The sequence below is a fragment of the Harmonia axyridis genome, chromosome 4 (assembly GCF_914767665.1).
Source record: "Harmonia axyridis chromosome 4, icHarAxyr1.1, whole genome shotgun sequence".
NCBI classification, from domain to species: domain Eukaryota; kingdom Metazoa; phylum Arthropoda; class Insecta; order Coleoptera; family Coccinellidae; genus Harmonia; species Harmonia axyridis.
The window spans coordinates 1,911,365-1,936,649 of NC_059504.1; the positions used below are offsets into that span (position 1 = coordinate 1,911,365).

Sequence of the window (25,285 nt, forward strand, 5' to 3'; positions counted from 1 at the left end):
TTCTATACGCAAAACGATAATTTTGTACAATTCAAACAAATTGACCCAATCTAGAGTTAATTCCTTATGTTAATTCAAATTCTCGAAGGCCCATTAGTCCACCCAACATCAAAATCGCTCACGCAACGAATTCCAATCCACCCCTTTCCCCATTAACGATTCTAACAACGCCGGTAACGAACTCTGAAAACCCCCAGCCACCGACCGGAAGTCGAACAAAAAAAACTCGATTAAGACGCGGCAATACGTCCGCGACGGAACGAACGGAAGATCCCATCCCTTTCCCTTTGTGCGCGACAAACAAACTGTCAAATTTGAACGGGTCTCGGGCCTCCAGTCATCAGTCAGAAAACGAACCTACTAATCACTCGACGACGCGCATAAAGCGAGTCGCGTAGCAAGGGGCGCCCTCTTTCCGTCGGCGGAATAAACTCTCTCCGAGTCACTCGATTACCCCACTCGCTTAAATAGGCCGGAAAATGAGACTTTGTCACAGTGCGCGCCGTTTTAAATGTTAAATAAGCCCATTACTGCAATTTCTTTAAGCCGTTTTTCCGCGCCGAAGAGCGATTCCCATGAATTAGGGTGATGGCCCGAGCGGAGCGGGTCGCGCTGCTGGGAAATTGCGTGCGATTTTTCGTCGAGGAAACGTTTGCTTTATCGCAAGAGGGAAGGTCGATGGAGATCCACATGTTGTTTGGAGTGGGAACCTCGAAAAATAAATGCTCTAGATAAAAAGTAAAACTAACAATTAAATTTAACTGGCGGATCTAACGAGTGTTTTTTTTTTCGAGGTATATAACTTTAAGTTGGCATTACTGTTCAAGATGGCGACCGATTTAACAGCTGTCAAGTGATTTATTCTCAGTTTCGTTTGGCAATTCATCATGAATAGACTCACGCCTGAACAACGCTTGCAAATAGTGCAATTTTATTTCGAAAATAATGGTTTTGTGCGGAAAACGTATCGCGCACTACGTCCATTTTATTTTGTTAAGCGATGAAGCGCACTTTTGGTTGAATGGCTACGTCAACAAACAAAACTGCCGCATTTGGAGTGAAACTAATCCTCAAGAGTATGTCGAAACACCGTTACATCCAGAAAAACTGACTATTCGGTGCGCTTTATGGGCTGGTGGAATCATTGATCCGTACTTCTTCAAAAACGATGATGGCCAGAACGTTACAGTCAATGGTGATCGGTATAGAGCCATGATTACTAACTTTTTCATTCCTGAATTGAACAACCATGATGTCCAGGAGCTGTGGTTCCAACAAGACGGTGCAACATGTCACACAGCTCGTGCCACAATCGATTTATTGAAAGACACGTTTGGTGACCGCCTAATTTCACGTTTTGGACCTGTGAATTGGCCTCACAAGATTCTCTTGCGGATAAATAAAATTCATGTCAATCGAATAATCCATCGTTGTTTTATTGCAATTTAAAGTTCTATAGCTCTAAAAAATACCCTTTATATTTAAGTATTCATTTCGATATATTTTGCGTTAATATAAAACGTTGATTAACTATGAGACATAAGAAGTGCGTTCTTTCTGGAGACACTCGCGAATTGAGTGAAATAATGTATCACTGATATGTTTTCATTTTCGCGCGCTTTTTGTCGAATTTGTTAGTAGTTACTGCTGAAGCAGTTCAATATTTCAACAGACAATGTTTGGACGTAACCAGAATAATTGTTTTCTTTTCCAAAAATAGAGAACCGTCACTTCACGGTTCAGCAGTACGGGGTTCTCACCACTGGGTCAACCGACCGATAGATTGAGGATGGAAAAAGAATCAAATTCTGATGATTAACTGAAAATATACGGATGACCTAGTCTTGTAATCATTATTCCAGCAAGGTTGTACCTTTAGACAAACTGACAATTCTTGCTTTCCGGAAAAGTTCGAAGAGGCAATAAAACCTCCAACTCCGAAAGAAAACAGCAGTTATCTATTTGTGCACCCAATAATTCCAACGAAACTGGATTTTCCATCGGACCGACTTATTTTCAACAATCCAGCACCTACGGTATTCGATAAATCCGAAATCGCGATAAATTGAAGCATTTCCGGATATAAACATCAAGAACAAAACATTCTTGGACAGTTTTATCACTCGCTTTTGAATTTATAGACGCATTTTCTTCGAAATTATCGCCGGTTCTTCCCACTAAGCGGCACATTATTCTTCTGCGGGACAATCTAATGACCGTCAAGAGATGGCGGTCCGTTCTACCGTGCCAAAAAATTAGTACGTCATTATTATGGGGCCAGGAAATGCTGAGATGCGCCGAATTGATGGATGCGATAACGTGATAGCAGCGTTTCCTTGTTTACCAAATTCATAGAGAAGGCAGACAGGGTTGTATTTTCTCACCACTCTGTTCAATATATGCTCTGAGGAAATTTTCAAAGAAGGACATCAAAGAAAATATTGAAATTAACGAGATGACACTGAACAACATAAGATATGCTGACAAAACGATCATATTCATATAAAGTGAGGAATCTTCACAAAAGACAATAGATGCCACTTGGGAGATAGTCATATTAATTAACTGATCTAAAATAGACAAAGATCAGGGTAATTTCGAGTACTAATAATATAACAGCACACATGGTTCATGAAAGCCAGTGCATGAACAAGTTTTAGAGTATCACGTTTTCGTTGGGATTATTAAAACACTGATGGATGACAGACGAGAACTTTATTGTGGTACAGCACTTGGAAACATCCTTGAACAATCTACTAATTGAACTGGTCATCGTAACTTACTTCCTTAAACTCTCCTTTTTCCAGTTTTATACCTGGGTTACCAACATAAAATCATATTGTACACCGTGAATGTCTTCTTCCTTTGCTTATTCTCTAAGTTGTATGCCTGCGCAATGGTATCTAGTACCTGTACACTAATTAGGGTAGGGAAAAAATTTTCTCTATTGTATCTTTCTGAGCACCCTATGAATGAGAAAGTTTTACGCACAAGTACCACGAAAGAACATTATTACACTAATGTAGATTCATTTATATTAAGTATTGTGACGGCAATTTCGGCTAGACACAGACATTATGTCTAATTGCTTTTTGTCGACACAAAGTGAACGAAATCAAGTACTTGGGATGCTGATGAACTGTCAGTCTAGACTCAGATATCGAAATATGATCAAAAATAGAGTATCATGAATCTGCATTTGAGCGGATGAAGAGACTTTTAACATACATACATGAAACTATGTCTTCGAATGCTTAAATAGTAGGTATAATCTGTTCTTTTATATCGAGTGGAAGCTTAGCAACGCTGAGGTGAATTGAAGCATTTTAAATGTAGGTTTTTCACAGAATGCTCAAGATTTCTTGGACCGACGAATGTGTCGAATGAGAGAGTGCTAGACAGTGTTAATGCAAATAGAGCTACTAACATCTATAATAAAACGAAATAGCTACTTTGTGATCAATATTAACTGCTCTAGCTGATCATAAACGGCAAAATGAAGAGGAAACGAGGACCAGGAAGGAGACAAAATAATATATAGGATAAAGAATATAAGAAGAATATAACAGGGTTGAATGTCCAAAAGTTATCCAAAAGAGGGACGAATTTTCCATAGTTGCCATAGGGATTGCCATAGGGATAATAAGAGTTGAAGAATTTCAAATTAACAATTCCTTATTTAGAAGCAACAAAACTAATAATCAAAAAGATATAGTTTTACAGTTTTTCAAATATGTCATGCAATATAATATAGTTTCAGTTGATTATATTTCTTCAGAAATTGAACACTTTTTGTGCTTTGACTGAAATTTTCCAATAATTAAACCTTGCCAGAAACTCAACATATTTACTCTTAACAAAACAACATAGTATTGATAGATAAGAGCATTTGGAAAAAACTAAGCCAGAATCGGATTTCACCAAACATGTCCCAACATTCGAAGTCCGGATAATTCCCCCCCCCCCTCATCCTGAAAGTCCCCCAGCTCCTGCGAGAAATGATAACGGAGAAACGAATCTCCTCCTCGCAATCCCCCCCGGAACGACAGTTTTTTGGCATTACGAAAGCGATCGGAATCCGGGGGAAAAACGCTTATAAATCGCCGATTTCGAACGGCCACGACGCGACTGATCGTGACCGCAAACTTGCATCGTAATTTATACTGGTAATGCGAAAATTTTTGCGGGCTGGCAGCAGGCTAAGGCGTGGGAGGGAGATCGAAGGGGGAAATAGTGCAGGGGGGAGAGTTTGGAAGGCGAAATTCAAACTATTGCTTCTATTTATTGAAATTGGTGAAAAAATAAGTGAGTGCCACAGGATGCTGTTCCTCATAATGTGAAAATTCGTTTTAGGCTCACATAGAAATCAGGTAATGTTCAAAGAAAATATCTTCAAATTTTAGTCAACGTTTCAATATATCCCAACTGCAACACCCAGAAGGAGCTCTGGAAGCAGTGACCAAAATCAACCGAATTGTGCATGCAGATCGTCGAATCAGCATCCGGATGCACAATTTGGTTGCTTTTGGTCGCTGTTTCCGGAGTTAAAACAGTGACGAGGCGACCTGGGCGTTGGTTATCTTCAGTGTTCTCTCGGTCCTCATTAAAGCGCTTACACCACTCCAAAACACGCGCACGAGATGAAGAATTGTCCCCATAGGCCTCTTGCAACAACTTATAGTACTCATTCGGAGTTTTTTCTAATTTAACCAGAAATTTGAAATTAATACGTTGCTCCTGTTTTTCTTCACACATGGTTTTTCATTCGTTTCGAACCCCTACTGCACAAATACAATGAGAGCGGCGAGAACGTGTTTTGGTACGTGCATAACATAATATCTAGATACCCAACGCACTACTCGTTTTTTCCCCCAACACTCTACGGCATCCTCTAGGTGAGCAGTCTCGTGATTCAATAGCCAGACCTCGTAACCCAATCACAGGAAAAAACGTGAAAAGTATATACAAGAATACTACTTCAAATTCCAAAAATATTCTAGAATACAAAACAAACAAAAAATATTCCCAAGCACAACCTAATCCACCAGTTCTACATAAACTTGTTGTAAAGTGGCGCAATCCTGATTATTATCTATTCTCGAAAATAATTCCAAGTCATCCACAAACATTAATCCAGTTACTCTGATTTCATCCATAAGGTCATGAATAAAGAGCAAGAATAAAAGAGATCCCAAATTCGAGCCCTGTGGAACACCAGATGAAGCAATGAATTTGCTAAAACGACAAGTTTCAATCTGTATATACTGACACCTTTCAAACAAATATGAAGTAATGAGCCTTGTGAATCCTACCGAAAAACCAAACATGCGCTCTAACTTGACAATTACATCAATTTCAAATCGAGTTACCCAATCAATCACACAATTAAAATCATTGATAATTGGAAGTAGACCATGAGCTTCGAATTTATCTGACGCTAGTATCGTCCAAGCAGCTTCAAACCCTATCCAACTCTTCGAGATCGAGAACTGGAAAGATAGACACCCAAAGCGAATCATCCAACCACTTCTTTCCTAGTTCAGCTGAATCAACACCGACCCCACAAGAATTCAATTCGGCAGCGCAACTTCTAATGCGGCGAACGGACTTTGGCAAAACAACCATTCCGTGTTACGTACAAAGCTAACGTCACGTTCGTATCTCCGAAAGGTCTGGTAGACCGAATGAGGGAAAAAAATCGCAGGGGAAGTGAAGGAAGTGCATGTCACGTGCGTTACCGAGGGTAGGAAGCGTATGAATTAACGGAATAGGATCTTCTCGGGTTTTATAAGTCGCAGAGCGGCGCGCAATCGGAATGTTAAGAAGGCTGCGAAAGCCGGGTTTTTCTTTTTTTTTTCTGCTCCGGCCGACCCACTCGATTCCGAGATAATCGAGTGTCGGGATCAATCGAAGCACGACTGTTGGAGGGTATTGAACGGGGCCAGCAACCTTAGAAAGGTATCGGAAATCATCTTCAGAGTTTTCGAGCGTTGAAAGGAGCCAGGTGAAAGGAAGAAAGAGCCAGAGAAGAGGAGTAATTATTTTTGAGTTGAATTTATTTTAATGCTCTTTCTGTTCCATTAGTATTCTGGATTGTCTTCAAAACACCAACTCTTTTTATATCTGAAAAGAAGATGCAAATTATAGATTTGATAGCCGAATATTGTCCCACCGTTTAGAGAAGATAGAACTTTATGCCTCAATCGGTTCCACCAACATATTGAGAACACCAGAAATAAAAATGAATGATTCATTTATTTATTTACAGAAAGAAGTCGAGCTAAAAAAACCTATAAAAGACTCAGCATGCAAGGTGTCTCACTTGAAAGTGTACACCCTCAATAACAACGAATCAGAATTGGTGAAAACACTCAGACTGATCGATTTTTGATGAAAGGGGGATATGATCTAAGATACAAAGTTTGGTTCTATTACCCCTTGGAGAGGGTTGCAACCCCATCAGAAATTTGAATAAGGAAAATGGGAAGTTTTGTAGTACAAATGTATGCATGGATTCAAATTTGTGTGAACCTGCAGTTTGTGTTCTAATAAGGGTAAACACTTCTAAATGAGGCACTCTATATGATATTAAAAACAAAGAACACCAAATTCTCAATGATCAACAGAAACGTGAAAAACAGCAGAACAATCATATATTACTAAATTAAATCAATATTCATATAGTCTAACCCATTCCTAAACACTTTGACACTGAGTGAGTTCACTACTTTATTCGGCAACGCATTCCAATCATGAAAAACTCGGTTGGTAAAAAATGCTCTCTTAACGCGATGAAAAGAGATTATAGAAGAATAAACAATATATCATCCCTCAGATGAAAGCAAAACTCCTCCATGCCCTAGAGTAGTAGTGCTACAGAGAGTTGGAGCCAGGATTCGGAAATAGAAATGATAGAGGATTTGAAAGATTGCACGAAGACCAATGATTCAGCAATTTTCGAGATTAGGGATTGGGCATTGGTGTGAATAAATGTCCACTCATTCACTGTCTGTGCTAAACGTTGACATTCAGAGCACTGGGCAGAAATCACAAATAGTGAGAAGGCAATAGCGGAAAATGATAGGAGATAATCCTAACGTAAGAGCAAGAAGAAAACAAACCCAAGACAAAATCTACATATCTGCATTAGAAAATTGATCTGCAATGTTAACTTAAGACGTCCACTATTCGATAATATCAACTCGACAAAACTGCATATTGAAAAGGTTACAATATTCAATATCGAAAAAATAACGCACGTCTGACTATTGTAATGGCCAAAGTTATTCCACTTCCTTATCATCGCAGAAAAAAGATCATATCCAACCAATCAATCCATCGACATATACAAACCCGGAGACGTCTACTCCTCATCCAATCCAATCTCGAACGATACAACACACTTAGATACGAGAGAAAAACAACGTCGAAAACAAGCATCCCAACATCCCCCGGAAACGAAACAACCGTCTAACCGATCGTCGGCATTAATCCCTCGCAACCTCAGAACGACCGACGTCTCTTAATCGACGTCGGCGTACAGACAATAATCCCCAGAAATATGCCCCGTCATCATCGCGAACGGGACCAGCATCGGCACGACCGGCGGATCCGGGGGCGGAGGACCATTAGCGCGAGAAATATCCCTAATAGGTTCGATCCCCGCCCGTCTAATCTCCAGTCGCCGACGACGTGGCCGAATGCGGACGTCGGAGGCGCCCATCAGTCAAAGGTTTTGACGGCCGATCGGCCGAGATACGGGGAGAAGTTCGACAACAGTTGTTACCATGAATAATCGCGATCGTATGACGATGTCGATACCAATTTATGGTAGATCGTTCGTGCTCCGTTCCGGTATGAGATTCGGCGAGATTGGCCGAGTTTTTGCAGTTTTTGGACGTATTAATTGAGAATATGATAGGTCTTTATAGAAATGACGGGGGCAACGATGACGATTTTGATGTAATAACGGGTGTTTTTTTTTCGAGGTATATAACTTTAAGTTGGCATTAACATTTAACACCTGTCAAGTGATTTATTCTCAGTTTGGTTTGGCAATTCATTATGAAAAGACTCACGCCTGAACAACGCTTGTAAATAGTGCAATTTTATTTCGAAAATAATGGTTCTGTGCGGGATACGTATCGCGCACTACGTCCATTACCGATGAAGCGCACTTCTGGTTGAATGGCTACGTCAACAAACAAAACTGCCGCATTTGGAGTGAAGCTAATCCTCAAGTGTATGTCGAAACACCGGTACATTCAGAAAAACTGACTGTTTGGTGCACTTTATGGACTGGTGGAATCATTGGTCCGTACTTCTTCAAAAACGATGATGGCCAGAACGTTACAGTCAATGGTGATCGGTATAGAGCCATGATTTCTAACGTTTTCATTCCTGAATTGAACAACCATGATGTCCAGGAGCTGTGGTTCCAACGAGACGGCGCAATATGTCACAAAGCTCGTGCCACAATTCATTGAAAAACACGTTTGGTGACCGCCTAATTTCACGTTTTGGACCTGTGAATTGTCCTCCAAGATCTTGTGATTTAACACCGCTAGACTACTTTCTGTGGGGCTATGTAAAGTCATTGGTCTATGCGGATAAGCCACAAACCCTTGACCATTTGGAAGACAACATTCGCCGTGTTATTGCCGATATACGGCCACAAATGTTGGAAAAAGTAATCGAAAATTGGACGTCCAGATTGGACTACATCCGAGCCAGCCGTGGCGGTCATATGGCATAAATCATATTTAAAATGTAATGCCACAAGATTATCTTGCGGATAAATAAAATTAATGTCAATCGAATAATCCATCGTTGTTTTATTGCAATTCAAAGTTCTATAGCTCTAAAAAAACACGCTTTATCATTCAACCTTAAATCTCTTTAAAATATTGTGATTTGAAAAAATCAAAGAGAAATAATTTAATTTTCCAAAATAATTGAGTATTTCATAGTGCTTGATGCTAATTTTGTATAGTTTTATGGATCAACGAGCCTATAACTTAGAAATTTCAATTTTTGTTTCTCAGGGATTTTCTAGGAAACCTCCCTTAAGGAAAGATGCTCAAATTGATCAATCATACAATATTATACCCTTTATATGTGGTCTCGAAGTTTGCAATACAGATGCACGAATAAACAAGCAGTCAAAATCTCCTCCGTAGAGACCAGCTTAATATTATACTAAGCCGATTGGAAAAAATCGTCCGCCCCCTCACAGTAAATATCGGGATCTGATCCGTGCTGTCGCAGAAAGCGCGCGGGTCCGCGCGAATCCTGTAATAAATCGCGGGCGGCAGATCCGAGGCGACTGGGTCGGCCGGCCGGCTCCGAAAAGTATCGATAAAACATACAAACAGGAGTGGTCCGAATAGATAAATGCCCGGATTAGATTCGGCCGGGGGCAGGGCCAGAAAACGGCGATCCGGCAGTTTATCGTCGAATTTATCCCGTCCACTTATTAGGGTGAGTGTATAAAGTCGCCCGAATAAATAAAATCCCCGCCAAGATTTAGTATTGTTTCCGGACGGGGAATATATAAGGAACCGATAATGGAGAATCGAATATGAGGGAGAGATGGGCGACGCGCAGAATCGCCGGGTGAGAGGGTTTTTTCGAATGTTGGCGATTCGCGCGGGTGAATGTTGTAGTGGGTGGCTCCTTTAGATTTTCGAAAGTTTTCGTGTGAGAGTACCTTTAGATTCATCTAAGATGAGAATACCTTTTCTTAAAGGATCAGGGTTTATCCACAGACTTTGCTCCATCAACACAAACGGTTGAAAGTTGGTACGCTGACTTAAAAGTCAGCATTTATGTACGTTGAGAAGTTTTTATAAAATCAATTTTTATAAAATACTGTGCGAGCAAAACAATGGTTTGGTGTTACTCAGACTCTGTTTTATCGGCATCAATGACTAAAAGGTGTTCCAGAAAAATGCAATTTGGCTCTGATGAAATAATTGTGCCAAAATTGAAGCTTAATCCGAGTGCAAAGACCAATCTTCGTAAACAAAAGTTATTGAAAAGCTGAAGAATCGTAGATGTACATTCATCACTCTTGGACCATGACTGTGTCAACGAATAGAGTCGAGTTTTTGAGAGAACTTTGTTTTACTGGTTGGGCCCGTAACTTATTGAGAGAAGTATCAGATCATAAATGTTTCCTAGATGAATAAGACTTTTGTGGAAACAATAAAACTCGCGCGAAACCCCGGTAAAAGTAATGAATCAAGTTCAGATCGTAAAACTTGATTTGGCAAATGGGTGCCATCTCTGGGTCCTTTACGTTCTTCGCGAGACGGCAATTCAACGAAAAATAACTTATGCATGATGAATAGGCCATTCAGAAGTTTATGTCACGGCTCTCGGAACATAACTTCCGCATTTAAATTAGCTACCAAGTTTTTTCTTGCCGCCAAATGCGAAAACATTAATCTCGCGAAGGACGTACATCCTCGGAAGTAACTTTAACTGCTTCAAACGTAACCGGCAGGCTCGGCTACAACTTCCTGGTGTTTGTTCGTCCCGTTTTTGCCGATCGCCATCCGGTATACATAAAACTTGGTAGTTGCAAGAACATCCCGGCAATGGCGATAGTTCATAACTGGAAGTTCTTTTCATAGAAAGACGGTCGGACGCAGCAGCGGTGCTGTGTCTTCTTAGAACTTTTCGGTGTCCCCTTTTTTTTACGCCCAGAAGGAAGAGAATGCCGAGATTCTCTGGATACAATTTAACGGGGATTTGTAGCGGGTTTTATCGAGCGGAACGCACTCTTATTTCTGTGAGATGGGTTGGGGTTGGAAGACTGTTATTGCTCTTTTTGGAGATTATACGCTTTCTTTTCCTAGGTGAACGATAGATTCGAGTTTTGGGAATAACATTCGTTTTTATAGATACACAATAACACTTCACTCCATAAGTCCTAGACCTAACTAGAAAAAAAAAAAGCATCGTTGACATAGTCATCCTTAAAAGTGATACATGTGCGCCAATGCTCCTCCGACTTTTCAATACCTTTTTTTTCTTAATATTCGTCTTCGTTTTTGAAATAGGCTTCAATCATTTCATAAGGACCAAATTTATTGCCCTGGACTAAATTTATTGCCCAATACAAATTCATTGCCTCCAGGGCAATAAATTTGGTCTTGGGCATACTTTCGAGGTTCACTAAACACTGGGGGCCAGAGCTGGAGTAAAAGCTAAGTAGTCAAGTAGTTGAAAGCGTTCGTTCAATTCGACTTTGGTTTTTATCATCAAGGAACATTTCTTTATAAAAGAGAATTTTTTTTTGCATTTGAGGACGTTTTTTCCAAATTTTTGCATTCAATCAATCTTTATTCATCTTTAAATTACAACTTAAAATACAACTACAATAGAATAGGTACAATAGAAGGTGGTCCGGAGGTATAATAACGTTATGTAACATTCACTGTTGATGGTTCATCTTTATTAAGATAGTCAATGTACAACATACAATGATCTTCCCAAAATACGAATGCCATGCTGTCGTGAGTCTATTCATGATGAATTGTCAAACCAAACTGAAAATAAATCACTTGACAGCTGTTAAATTGGTCGCCATTTTGAAGAGTAATGCCAACTTATATCTATGTCTATATATCGGAAACTACGAGGGATAAGAGAAAGTGGTTAACAGCGTTAGAATCTGAAACGCTTTCAGCTTCATCCAGAAACATTTCAACCACAAAGACCAGGTTTTAACCTGACCACTACATGGTGACTACTGAAAGTGACATTCGTCTCTCCGTTCTACTCATTCTGGAGGTTGTCTAATGATTTTTTGAAAGTAGGCACTACCCAAAAGATTCATATTTATTATATTTTCAGATCTCCAGTCATAGGCGACCTTTTTTTCGCAATCCTCACAGCGGCACTCCGGGAAAACCAGATCGAAAAAAAAACCGAGTTGAAAGGAAACAATCAACGATCGCCTGAGCGGAATAAGGCGCCGACGCCAGCTCCATCTCTCGGACAAAAATAATATTTCGTCTCGGGCTGATATATTATGCCAGAAACATGCAAAATACATTGATCATCGGATGTTGGCACAAAGGAGCATCACCTAGGCTGCAGACTGGTGCTCAGCTGGGGGCCGCCAACGCCAGAATTTCCACATTACCGATGCAATTTCCTAGTGGGCGCTTCTCGCGATGATGCATTGCCTCGGGGATTTACCGCCCCCCCACCCCCAACACACCGTCTCCCTCTCTCTCTCGCTCCTCGGCTCGCCGGGCGGCCGATATTCAAAGAAAATTGGATCACGTGCCTTGGAGGGAATACAATATAAATACATATCTGTGTATATGTTTATTTTATTCGGCGGCGGCGTCGATCCGGCCGACGTTCAGGAATCGGAATCGGGCGGTTTTCCCATCTGCCTGGAAAATTCGCGCGGCGATTTTTCCATCCGATAAGTTGATCCCTCCAAGATAAATTGGGGGTTTGGTGATCCGTGAGGGGAGAAAATGGGGTAGCGTCGGTTGCGCGGTTAGACGCCCACACGTTGGAACTTTGTTTTTTCCGACGCATCGGGATGAATATAGCAGTTTTTCGCATTTTTTGTGATAAATAGTTTGTCGAAAAAATGATGGCAACATATGATTTGAAAAGGTTGCCTGAAAGGATGGACGATATTCTTTTTATGGCTGAGTTGGCACAACAGTCCTATACCGGGTCTTTGACAAACTCTTTGGGGATCAATGCAGTATAACACTTTCAAAAAAGCGCGATCAAGTCTTGAGAAATAAATATTTTCTTTTAATTCTATAGGTGTATAACTTTTCTTCCGCCGTTTTGCAATAAATGTCTGTAGCGGTAAGTGATAGTCGAAATAAATAGATAGTAGATGTCATACAATAAGCTTAGGCATTTGTAAACATAACGTCATCGAAATATTAGTCGATTTGTGTCTGCATCATAAAGTTATTCTCGATTAAACATGTCAGCTTATGAGCCAAATTCACGTCATTTGCGGGAGGTTGCTATTTTCTGCTTTAATATGAAGAAATCTTCGGCTGAGGCTCAGAGAATGCTCTAAAATACCTATGGTGAGGCCGTTATTAATGAAAGAACGTGCCGAGAGTGGTTTCAACGCTCCAAGAACTGTGATTTTGACGTCGAAGTCCAGAAAAGAGAAGTTTTTCGAAGATACAGAATTGAAGGCATTACTCGATCAAGACTTGTGTCAAATACAACAAGACGAGGCAGGATCATTGAGAGTGACGCAACAAACCATTTCAAAACGCCTGAAAGTCATGGGAATGATTCAGGCAAGGAAATTGGGTGCCGTACGAGTTGAAGCCGAGAGATGTTGAACGGCGTTTGTTTGCTTGTGAACAGTTGCTTGCAAGACAAGGACGGAAGGGATTTCTGCATGCCATTGTGACTGGAGACGAAAAATGGGTTCATTTCAATAATCCCAAGAGCAGAAAATGAGGAGGATATCCCGGTCATGCTTTTAGGACAACGGCCATACCGAATATTCACATTTCCAAAGTCATGCTCAGTATTTGGTGGAACCAGTTCGGCGTAGTGTATTATGGGTTGTTAAAACCGACTGAAACAATCACAGGCGATCGTTATTGAACGCAATTCATGCACTCGCACCGAGCATTGAAAGACAAACAGTCGCAATACAACGAGAGACATGATAAAGTGATTTTGCAGCATGATAATGCTCCATCCCATGTTGCGGAAGTGGTCGAGACATACTTGGAAACCTTGAAATGGGTCCTACCCCACCGGCCTTATTCTCCAGGCGTTGCTTCTACGGCCTGGCTGACCAGCACTTTCGGTCCTATGAAGAAATAAAAAATTGGATCGATTCGTGGATCGCTTCAAAAGATGACCAGTTTTTTCAATGCGGGATTCGTACGCTGCCCGAAAGATAGGAGAAAATAGTGGCCAGAGATGGACAATACTTTGAGTAATGAATGTATAACCAGTTTTTCACAATGAAGCCTCGAAATTCGGGAAAAAATAAACGGCGGTAGCAAAGTTTCACTCCTATGTAGGTATGACATAGAAGAAAAAATTACCCGCAGCTTAAAATTGTCATTTTTCCCTTCCAACTCAACATTTCGGCCAAAAATTCGTTACTCCCACACAGTACGGAAAATCCCGAACCGAAACTAAGTCGGAAAATCCCCCGAAATTATTTTTCCACCGTTGTGCGCCCCCCAAATCGAGAGGGCTCCACTTTATTGCGACCATTCCAGGGAAATTGTCCTCGCAAGTCCCACTATCGGCGGCAGCAAGTGGTTGCAACTTCCCCAGTCCGGGGAATTACCGGAATCGTCGTTCTTCGACGTCCTTGTCGTCCAATGAGGACTCCGGCATTAGGACTGAGATCGTCTCTCGGTGTTTTCCATTAAATTTACGGCGGGAATTTTCGACCGACGTCCTCCTCGTCCTCGGGCTTAGGCGGGATTTTAATCAGAGCGGTGGCTCTGTGGGAACGGCGACGAGCGGCGGCGATTCGAACGAATAATCGCCAGGTCCTGATGCGTTCCGGTTGTCCTTCTAGGCTTTATTTGTCCTCTCGGCCGAAGGAGTCAATTGGAAAAAATCGTGGTCGTTTTGCTGTGTTTGGGGCTTAAGGTCGCATAGATGTTACGATATCTTTTTGGGAGAGAAGTCCGTTCGGGTTGGAATGGTAGTGTGTGGTTCCCTTTAGCAGGTCAAGACGAACTAGTCTCAATTTCCTGATACAGGTTTTTCCGATCACTTTAGAATAGCCTGCTAACTGGACAACTGTCACTTTTGAAGCTGTCCTCTTCTGTCATTAGACATGTCAAAACAAGCCATTATTAAAAAATGCACGATGCCCGCTTCAACAACACACTGAAATTGTTGAAATTCACTACACAAATGGAAATTTTGCAGTCACAGTTCGCAAATCTAAGACAGGTGGATAAATTCGAGCTGTTAAGTTAGGAATGTGAAGAATCGAAAAGAATATTGTTGCAGCCCAAGTTTGTGGATCCCTCGTCGATCTTGGGAATTATGCATTCCACAAATGACATTACACCGTATTTTGCTTAAAGACTTAGATATCAAACTTTTAAAGTTCAGTTTACACAGTAACTCAAGCTGGTCGATCACCAGCAACGTCTTATCTTCGCTGATTAAGTCTTTGAAATGCACCAAAATGATCCGGATTTTCATCGAAAAATACCTTCAGTGTTGAGCCCCATTTTCACCTCGGAGTTTTTGGGGCATATGATGCTGCAACCGTAGCTAAGGGGTTCATTAGGCTGATATCGATAATGGGATATCCTTTTCTACAATGAGAAAAAGATCCATAGATTCCTCTAAAAAAATATACAGTTTGTTTTTGAACTAGAATGGAACCTCTTGCGGCGACAGAAAGCAATCAGACATAATGTCTGTATCTAGCCGAAATTGTTGTCACAATAATTAATATAAATGTATCTGCATTAGTGTAACAATGGTCTTTCGTGGTACTTGTGCATACAACTTTCTCATTCATAAGGTTCTCAAAAAGATACAATAGAGAATATCTTTCCCCTACCCTAATAAGTGTGCAGACACCATGATACCATTGCGCAGGCATACAACTTAGAGAATAAGAAAAGGAAGAAGAAATTCACGGTGTACAATATGATTGTATGTTCGTAACCCAGGTATAAAACTGGGAAAAGGAGAGTTCAGTGGAGTAAGTTACGAGATGATGACCAGTTGAGTTAGTAGAGTGTTCAAGGATGTTTCCAAGTGCTGTACCACAATAAAGTTCTCGTCTTTCGTCCATCAGTGTTTCTATAATTCCCACGAAAACGGAATACCCCCAACTCTTATTGAAGAATTCTTTATGAAATAAATACTCTGAGCTCCATACAACAAAAAATTGTAAAATGTTTCTTATTGAACACTCTTTTAATTCGGAATATTTTTCTACGAAATAACAAAGCATCCTGTAAAATTTGTAAGTATTTTTCGACTAAGATTGACAGACTGTAAAAAAAAGAGAAAAAGAGTTACTAACCACCCCGTGCAAAGTTGCTGAAAACGGTCACATACCTCCATCTTGTCCCGTTCCATACAGGGTAATCGAAAACTTGGAAACGGATCGTCCAACCGTCAAATTACTTCGAAAGTATTCCAATCTCTCGAAGGACGACGATCCATCATCGAGGACGCGGGAAGAAGAGGATGCCGGCAAGAAGGGGGGTAAGAGGGGTCGGTGTCAAATGGTAATGAAAAACCTCCGGCACAGAAAATACACGACGAGTGATGTTGAAAGATATTAGCTGGGGGGGCCGAGGCGAGATGGGATTTTCGCATGTTTTTGAAGTTCGGATCTCGGCGTGTTTCGCTTCTCCGTAGAAAGAATCATAAAGTTTCGCGTTTTATCGAATGGGCGGATGGGAAGTCGGTCTTGCGAAATGAATTTTCGGGTTATTCCTACAGAAAAGTGAGTATTTAATGCAGATTTCGTAGAAAAATGAACTGGAAATTGACCCTTTTGTCTTTTAGAGTCATACGAGGTGATATAGTAGCTTCAACAAAACTTAAAGGTCTCAAATACATATATATTCCATATTCATTTTGAGTTCTTTTTGACGCCACCACTTCAACTTCATATCTTTTATTGAGAAGGCATTGACCACGTCACTCAATGAGATCCACAATACCACTTCTAGTCGACACCAAGCGTCAAAAGATTCGTGCCAATATTTCGGAACATAGAGTCAAGTCTGAATCGAAATATTGAAGATTGTGGGAAGCTACATTTGTTATTTTTCAAGGAATAAATGAAAAAACTTTCATATAATGATAAAACATCGTTTTTTGATAGGAAAAAATACTGTCCAAGAAAAACAATGACAATGGATGAAATAAAAATTCATCACAACACTCCTCAGTCAAAAAGAGCGTCAGCAGTCGCCCAAAACAACTAAAATCACAAAAATTAGGTGACAAGGTGGTGGCATTCGTATTTTTGGACATGGATGGTATATTGTTCGTTGACTATCTTGACGAAGGTGAAACCATCAATAGTGAATATAACATAACGTCATTCGATTGATTGAGTCCAAAAATTAATAAAGAACTTTCTCAAATTCAATCTTCTCTTCCATCCAGACAATGCTCTTTGTTACTATCCTTGAAAACTTGATCAAATTGAAAAAATTGCGCTTCCAACAGCTTGACCATCCACTCTAGTCTCAAGATCTGCCCACAGAGATTACTGAACGTTCTCAAATTCAGAATAAAAAAATTCTCTTCCATCCGGACAATGCTTTTTGTTACCATTTGTTCCAATTTTTGAAAACTATGATCGAATTGAACAAATTGCGCTTCCAACTGCTTGATCAACTTACTTTCCAGATCTGCCCCTAATGATTCCTGGCCTTTTGCAGACCTCACAGAAATGCTCCAGGAAAAGGAATTTGGCTCTAATAAAGATGTGATTGCCAAGGTTGAAGCCTATTTTGAAAGCAAATATGAATATTTCCACAGTAAAAGGTATTGAAAAGTTTGAGGAATGTTAGAGTACTTGTATACCACTAGAAGGTGGCCATATTCGTAAGTAATATCATAAGGGCATCTAATTTTTCCGAAAAAAAATTAAAAAAACACGTTACTAAATAATATTTCAACAAGAAGCATGAGTGCTGTTGGCAACAAAAAGGCGAGTCGAAGACGAAGATTTTTGCACCTGCACGAATGCTTCTTGTTGAAAAATATTCCTTTGCATTGTGTTCTTTCTATTTTTTTCACAGGGAAAATTAAATGACCTAATGGTATTCGACAAGACTGTTTCATAAGTGAAAATTACTGGTTTTCAAAGATATTTCATGGCAACAGCTAGAAACCATTTGTTATTCAGAATTGAGCGTTTGTGAATGATGGAAATCAAGACGAGGTAAATAGTAGCTAATAAGCCTGAATTTTCAAGAAAAAAGTGTGTCTGTAGTCTGTACTGATGTAATCGTGACAATCTGAGATAGGAAATACATCGAAACGAAAGCCGAAAACCTAATGGACATATCATACGTTCCCCAAAACGCAAGTAATTGATTAAATCACCGACTCCAACAAAGTGATCCACTCCAGCCCCGTTAAAAAACAACACCCCGAATCCTAATGGAACACCCTTTCGCTAACACCCTTGATCGTTCCCCAAACGGACCCGCATTTGTTACCCCGAAGGAACGTCGTTCGTCCCAACCTGGATCTGAGCCACCGGCGGCGTCCAAAAAGCGGGTGGATAATACCTTGGAATAGTTCGGAATTCATCACCATCCAGAGAGAGGGGGCTTGGGCCGTAGTTTGTTAAGATTATCTCCGACGGCCATGAAGTGAGGATTATGCCGGTACAAATTATTCCAGTCACTGATTGGTTTGATTAACATCAGTCTGGAGCACTGGATGAACATGGTAAATGTGTCCGTTCGGACTTTGATGGAACGGGGACTGTGTGTCGTTGTCGGGTGGGATTCGACTCGAACCCTTAGGGTCCCCGGTAGGTAAGGAGGGATGGAATGGATTGCGACGGGTTCGTCATTTGTTCGCCTCAAGGTCTGGGGAGGGATTGAAGGGGAGCTCTTCTTGGGTTATCCGGAGTTGTTACCTTGTTAGGTGTCCATTAGTTCTGGGATTTATTGGGTAAGATTTTTGTTCTAGAGGTAATTCTAGTCAATTTTACTCAATAAGTGCCGGATCCAACCAGTAAGAACACATTTCTTCTTAAAGATTCAAATTTATTCGTGAACATAGTCACCTTCAAAAGTAATGCAACACTCCTTCAACTTTTCAATGACTTCTTGACTAACGGAAAAGGCTTCATACTCAGCAATCACTTCTTCGCTTGGAGCATTAATTTGAGGTCTCAGAAAATCCAGTAATCACTGGGAGTCAGATCTAAGCTTCGTGGACAAGTTTATGGAAGCGCAATTCGTTCAATTTGCGACCTAGTTGGTCTATTGTGCCCCTCACCAGAGCTCTTCACTCTATAACGTGATTTACAGCTCGCCTTCCAGTTCCAGAGTTCTTATGAACTTCAATATCTGGGATGGCTTTAAGGAAGCCAATTCCTCACTTCTACAAGTTTCTTGTTCAAATCAGGTTTTGTGTTGGATAGCAAGGCATTCCTTTCTCTTCCCCACAGAATCTGCACTGCACTCATCGTTTTCAGACTCATTCTCATAAGGTGTTTCCTAAGACAGCAATGCCCTGTGAGGAATCCAGTGAGAAGGTTTAGCAACTTCTTGATGATATCCAGATACTTCTCATAGAGGCAAAGTGTCGAAGAAATTTTTTGGAGTGATCCAAACCAGGAAGATTCCGCCAGAGTATTTTTCTTTCGGTTTCTTCCTTCTCCTGAGACTCTTTTTTGTAGGTACAACTTCGTTTCTGACAAGTGTGTTGGCTTTTTCATTCCCTCTAATTCCCGAGTGGCCGGGACCCAGATTAAAAAGACCTTGTTATTCTTGCCTATTTCATTGAGTTTTCTTCGTCACTCTAATGTCATCTTAGAACCGAAGATATGTGAGCTCAGTGCTCTGATCGCAGCCTGACTATTAGAATGTATGGGTATATAACATTTCTGATCGTTTCTTGCTAGGTTAATTTCTACACATCTTTCTGTTGCAAGTATCACTGCCTGAAAGACACTTAGACAGCAGCCAAGCAATATCGAGCATTTGGTACCAGTCCCGAATACTCCAGCGCCAGTCCTCGTCGTGGTTTTGGAACCATCTGTGTACCATTTGATGGTAATCTTTTTAAGAACTGCAATTGTGGACTTCTTTTCCCAATCTTCTTTTTTAATTAGTATCGTACTCAAGGTTTTTTCGATGCTGATTTTCTTCATCATCCCGTCACTGGGAAGGTTCGCTGCCTGTATATAATTAGTCAAGGAGGGCCAGGCTCTCTTATTCTTAATTCCGTTCAATTTACCATAGTTCCCATCGATTTGAAAGTTCTGGAGTTGTCAACAATCACGGAAAACGTCGTCACAACTCTTTAGTCCCTTCAATTCGGAAATCTCATTTTTTTTCGTGGATTTCTTGGGTGTTTTGATAGTTATTCTGAAATTCGGAGCGGATGCAAATTCTAGGACCCTATCAAACTTCTAAGGTTCCTGTTGTAATGTGCTTTATTCTACTGTTTTACCACTTCGAGCATGGCACTTTCAACAAAATTACCATCACCATATATCACTTTTAAACCTAACAACGACACCTCAGAGAATCACAGCAACCCCAACATCTTCCCACCCTTCTCATCACTACAGAAAAAACCTTATCATCAACTCCGCTTCTTTTCCACCTAACTTCCCCAATCTCCCAGACAAACGTCACCAACTCCCCTCTATCTAAAGGTCCGACCCCACCCCCCTGCGGACGTAAATCTGCATATCGAACCCCCCTGTGCCTTGGCAAGCACGAATTTCCATGCAGTTTAGGCCGAGAATTTACATACGCGACACGGCTGTCTCGATTCTTTTTTTTTTGTGTGTCCGCCGGATTTCAATCCCCGAGATTAGAGCAGGCACGGTCCGTTCCCCCCTTATCTCTCCGATACGGAATTTTTCTCCCGCAGATTTTAATAAGAAAATTGTCTGCGAACGTGGAGATTGCCTGGGCTGTTCCGTATACGGCCCTCTAAGATATGGATTTATCCGGGTCGTCGTGGGAGGCCTGGCGACAGCGGCGTCGACGTGTCTTGAAGGCGCGAGAAAAAATTGCGGTTTTGAGATTGAGTGGATGTTGTGCCAGTGCGGGCTGTGATACTAAAAAAGTGTAACCTCTAATAGGAATGGCAAAACACAATATAAAATCCATATACAGGAAGCATATGGGTCATATTATGAGTGAAGCAAATCATCAGTCACCAAACAACCCTACTATGCATTATTCCACTCACTATCACATGGTCTACAGCCTACAAATATGGGTTTATTCCAGTCATTCACCAGAATAACTCATAACCCAAAATTTAACGTCGATTTTCATTAAATACAAAATCCTCTTTGTGGCTAAATACATAATAATATAAGTGATTAAAGTTGATGAAAATGAGAGATTTGACTGTTATTCATATTCAGATTCAAAGAAAACCTTAACATGAAAAAAAAAATCGGCTACAAAATAACTATCAGAAAATTTACTAGCCTAAGACTCTACAACAGACTTCTTATAGCATGGAGAGAGCTGGAAATATCCAGCTGGACTGTTTATGTGAGACAGCTTGTATGCTAACTAGCACTGAAGAGTATTCTATGGTACTACTTCGATTTAAAAGTGGTATTGGAGTGCCGAAGGAACTCAAGAAGGTGACAAGAATAACAATGCCTGTTAAGTCCGGGTTCCTAGTCATTCGAAAGTGAATGTTGAGGCCAACACACCTGCCAGGAAAGGAGCACAATCTACAATGTACCTCCAAGAGTTTCTGGAGAAAAAAAAACTGAAATGAGAACACTCTTTCGGTTGAATCATTCCAACAAGTTTCTACGTGACTTTGTCACTGCGAGATCTAATAAACATCTGGATCTTAGCAAGAAAATGTTACTAGATTCCTTATAGGGCATCGTTGCCTCAGGAAACACCTCATGAGAATGAGTAGAAAACAACGTGTGCAGATTGTGTAGGGAGGAGAAAGAAACTCCAGATCACTTGCTGACTGAATGCCACGCCATCGCAAGTCAACCGAAAAAAGGCTTTGGACAAGAGACTTGTAGAAATGAAGGAGTGACCTCCTTGAAGCCATCCCAGATACTGGAGAGCAGTAGAACTCTAGAACTGGGAGGCGAGCTGTGGACTACGATGACAAATTGGCGATAACAGCTCTGATGAGGGCGCAATAGATCATGAGGTCGTGGTGTAATGAAACCCTCTTCAAAGCTGAAGCTATTATCTTTCCTAATGAGACTTGAGGACATGGCAATACTGAAAAGTACTTTATGGCGTTACTTTCTAAAGAGTTAATAATTTGTTGATCAATTAAGATTTCAATATCCAAGAAATATTGACCAGTAGTTGAGACAAGCATCTTGTACCATCACCAACATAATCGCTACGTTTTTTAATCACATCTTTTGAATCAACAACCTACAGTTTCCTCTGATCTAACTGAGTCAGTCCATTTCGGAAATTCCTCGCACTTAATTAAAAGAGTCTTCCCGTCTTGAACTTTCCACCCCCTGACGCGCCACTGGCGGGGCAGAGTCCTGAGGGCGCCGAAAAGATCACGTAGGACGGGAAGGTCGAGATTAGAAACATAGCATCATGTCAAGCATGTAATAAGAAACGGAATCGGGCCATCAGTAGTCAGTTGGGGTCATATTACGGCCGAAGTGGCCGATCCGCATCGATGCTCCTGCTGCTCGCCGAACTGATTTTATCGGAAGCAGATCTCCGGGTTATCCGTTCGCCATTTATGGGAGATCTCCGCCCCTAGATGGTCGCATTGTTTATGTCGCTGCCTGAGACTTCGTTAGAAAACGGGGACGTCGTTAACCTATCGAGATGTTCGATTGCTGGATATCGTTCGTCAAGCTTAAGGAGATAGTTTTCTTTCTGTTTCTGTCGATCTTTTTTTTCTATCAAAATAGTTCTTGGATATATTCTCAGAGTAATGAACATGGATAGAGGAAGCATATATCTGATCCGGGAGAATTCAGGGATGATTTTCGAATTATGTATGAGTACCGCCGTCTGTGTGGATATGTGTTGTAGTGTATGGTCCGCTTTAGGGTTTGATAGGGGTCGGTCTCGGTTTACAAAGGATTGATATACGGTCGCTATACGTAATCGAACGGCATATAGACTTGTCGGGATATGCAAAGTATGAGTTAGGGCTTGGGTTACGTGAAGTATCGAGTTTTGAGTGAGAACGGTTACCCAAGCCCCCTTTTTTTGGTCCACAACTCGATAGAAGTGGAGATGAGTTGTAAGAAGCATGCCTTATCTCTTGAATATCAAAGTGAAGATATGACTACAGTTGGTACAGAACTTTAGGAACTATGTGCCTTCGATAATAAATAAATAGAGGGGGTATACTCAATTTTAACATGTCTCCAACATGGTTAGGTTACGTTGTCGGATTTGCTATATTTCCAAATTCACAATTTTACTATATCGTTATGAATGTAAGGGGTGTTTTTTTTTTCGAGGTATATAACTTTAAGTTTCCATTACTGTTCAAGATGGCGACCGATTTAACAGCTGTCAAGTGATTTATTCTCAGTTTGGTTTGGCAATTCATCATGAATAGACTTACGACTGAACAACGCTTGCAAATAGTGCAATTTTATTTCGAAAAAATGGTTCTGTGCGGAATACGTATCCCGATTTTCATAAGCGAATTTTGTTTAGCAATGAAGCGCATTTCTGGTTGAATGGCTACATCAACAAACAAAACTGCCGCATTTGGAGTGAAGCTAATCCTCAAGTATAGGTCGAAACATTGTTACATCCAGAAAAACTGACTGTTTGGTGCGCTTCATGGGCTGGTGGAATCATTGGTCCGTACTTCTTCAAAAACGATGATGGCCAGAACGTTACAGTCAATGGTGATCGATATAGAGCCATGATTACTAACTTTTTCATTCCTGAATTGAACAACCATGATGTCCAGGAGCTGTGGTTCCAACAAGACGGCGCAACATGTCACACAGCTCGTGCCACAATCGATTTATTGAAAGACACGTTTGGTGACCGCCAAATTTCACGTTTTGGACCTGTGAATGGGCATCCAAGATCTTGTGATTTAACACCGCTAGACTACTTTCTGTGGGGCTATGTAAAGTCATTGGTCTATGCGGATAAGCCACAAACCCTTGACCATTTGGAAGACAACATTCGCCGTATTATTGCCGAGATACGGCCACAAATGTTGGAAAAAATCATCGAAAATTGGACGTCCAGATTGGACTACATCCGAGCCAGCCGTGGCGGTCATATGCCAGAAATCATATTTAAAATGTAATGCCACAAGATTATCTTGCGGATAAATAAAATTCATGTCAATCGAATAATCCATCGTTGTTTTATTGCAATTTAATGTTCTATAGCTCTAAAAAAACACCATTTAGTTGGTTGAAAACTCAAGCTACTTGGCTTGATGAATCCTTACACCCCAAAACACCAAAACTACCGATTTTCTACCATCCAACGCGAATAGGTAAACGTAAAAAAAAAACGTCTAAAACTCAACAGGTGCAGCAGGAGCGTCAGGGGACACAGACTACCGGATTAATCCCGGAGCAGTTTGTTCCCCAATCAATCATGCGATCTGTTCATCTCTGGCGGCGTCGGTAAAAACGCGTCGGTGGCAAAAAAAACCGGGGCAATAATCTCCGCCCACGGTACGCTCGCGGGCGATGTCGATGCTCACCTTGGATTTCCCCTGAGAGCGGCGTGGTGCAGCGCGTTGAAGCCGTTGTTGTTCGTCAGCGTGATGTCCGCGTTGTGATCCAGCAGCAGAGTCAGCATGTCGTCCCTCTTCTTGCTGATGGCATCGTGTAGGGGGGTGTCGCCTTCAAGGTCCTGAAAAAAAATAGAAGGTTCGTTATTTGGGTAGTTATTGAATTCTGGAGTTGAGGATTGTTTAATTTTAGTAGTAATTAAAATATTTCATTCTAAACATCACAGAATAATAGTCAAACTAGTTTAAACTTTTCAGAAGGAGGTAGATATTTCATTTGCATTGCGCGTAGTACGACGAAGATTTCAAGATGAACCCATTCTATCAACAGGAGCATAAAGAATCAATAAAATCGGACGATTTCCGAAAATTCCCGACGAATAAGCCATCAAAGATAGAGAGAAGACTCATCAGAAGAACCAGAAGAATTTCAAAAACAAATCCCAACAGTAAGAGCATGACGAGAACCACTAATATATATCAGGCCAATTGAAAAGTCCTCGGTCTGATGCACAGATCACAGATGGCGGTGCTAGTATTGAATCCATATGATTTTTAGTTAGTACCAACCTTCAAACAATACGTGTCAAAATTTGACAGCAGTCCAACCATTAGTTTGTGAGATATTGCATTGTGGGTGTAGAAGATGGAAAAAAAGAATTTCGTGTACTGATAAAATATTGCTTTTTGAAGGGAAAAATGCAGTTGAAGCAAAATCTTGGCTTGATGAAGAGTTTCCGGGGTCTGTACCAGGAAAATCAACCATCATTGATTGGTATGCTAAGTTTAAACGTGATGAAATGAGCACCGAAGACAGCGAAAGCATTGAACGCCAAAAAGAGGCTGTCACCGACGA

At 40.9% G+C, this 25,285-nt stretch overlaps 1 protein-coding gene across 1 annotated transcript in view; it reads right to left on the bottom strand.

Moving 5' to 3' along the window:
• LOC123678580 (E3 ubiquitin-protein ligase MIB1) overlaps positions 1-25,285 on the bottom strand; it is a 410,823-nt gene that overhangs the window by 323,892 nt on the left and 61,646 nt on the right. Inside the window, exon 5 of the mRNA XM_045615691.1 lies at positions 24,400-24,551. Within this exon, the coding sequence (XP_045471647.1) occupies positions 24,400-24,551 (152 nt within the window). The remainder of the gene's footprint in view (positions 1-24,399; positions 24,552-25,285) is intronic.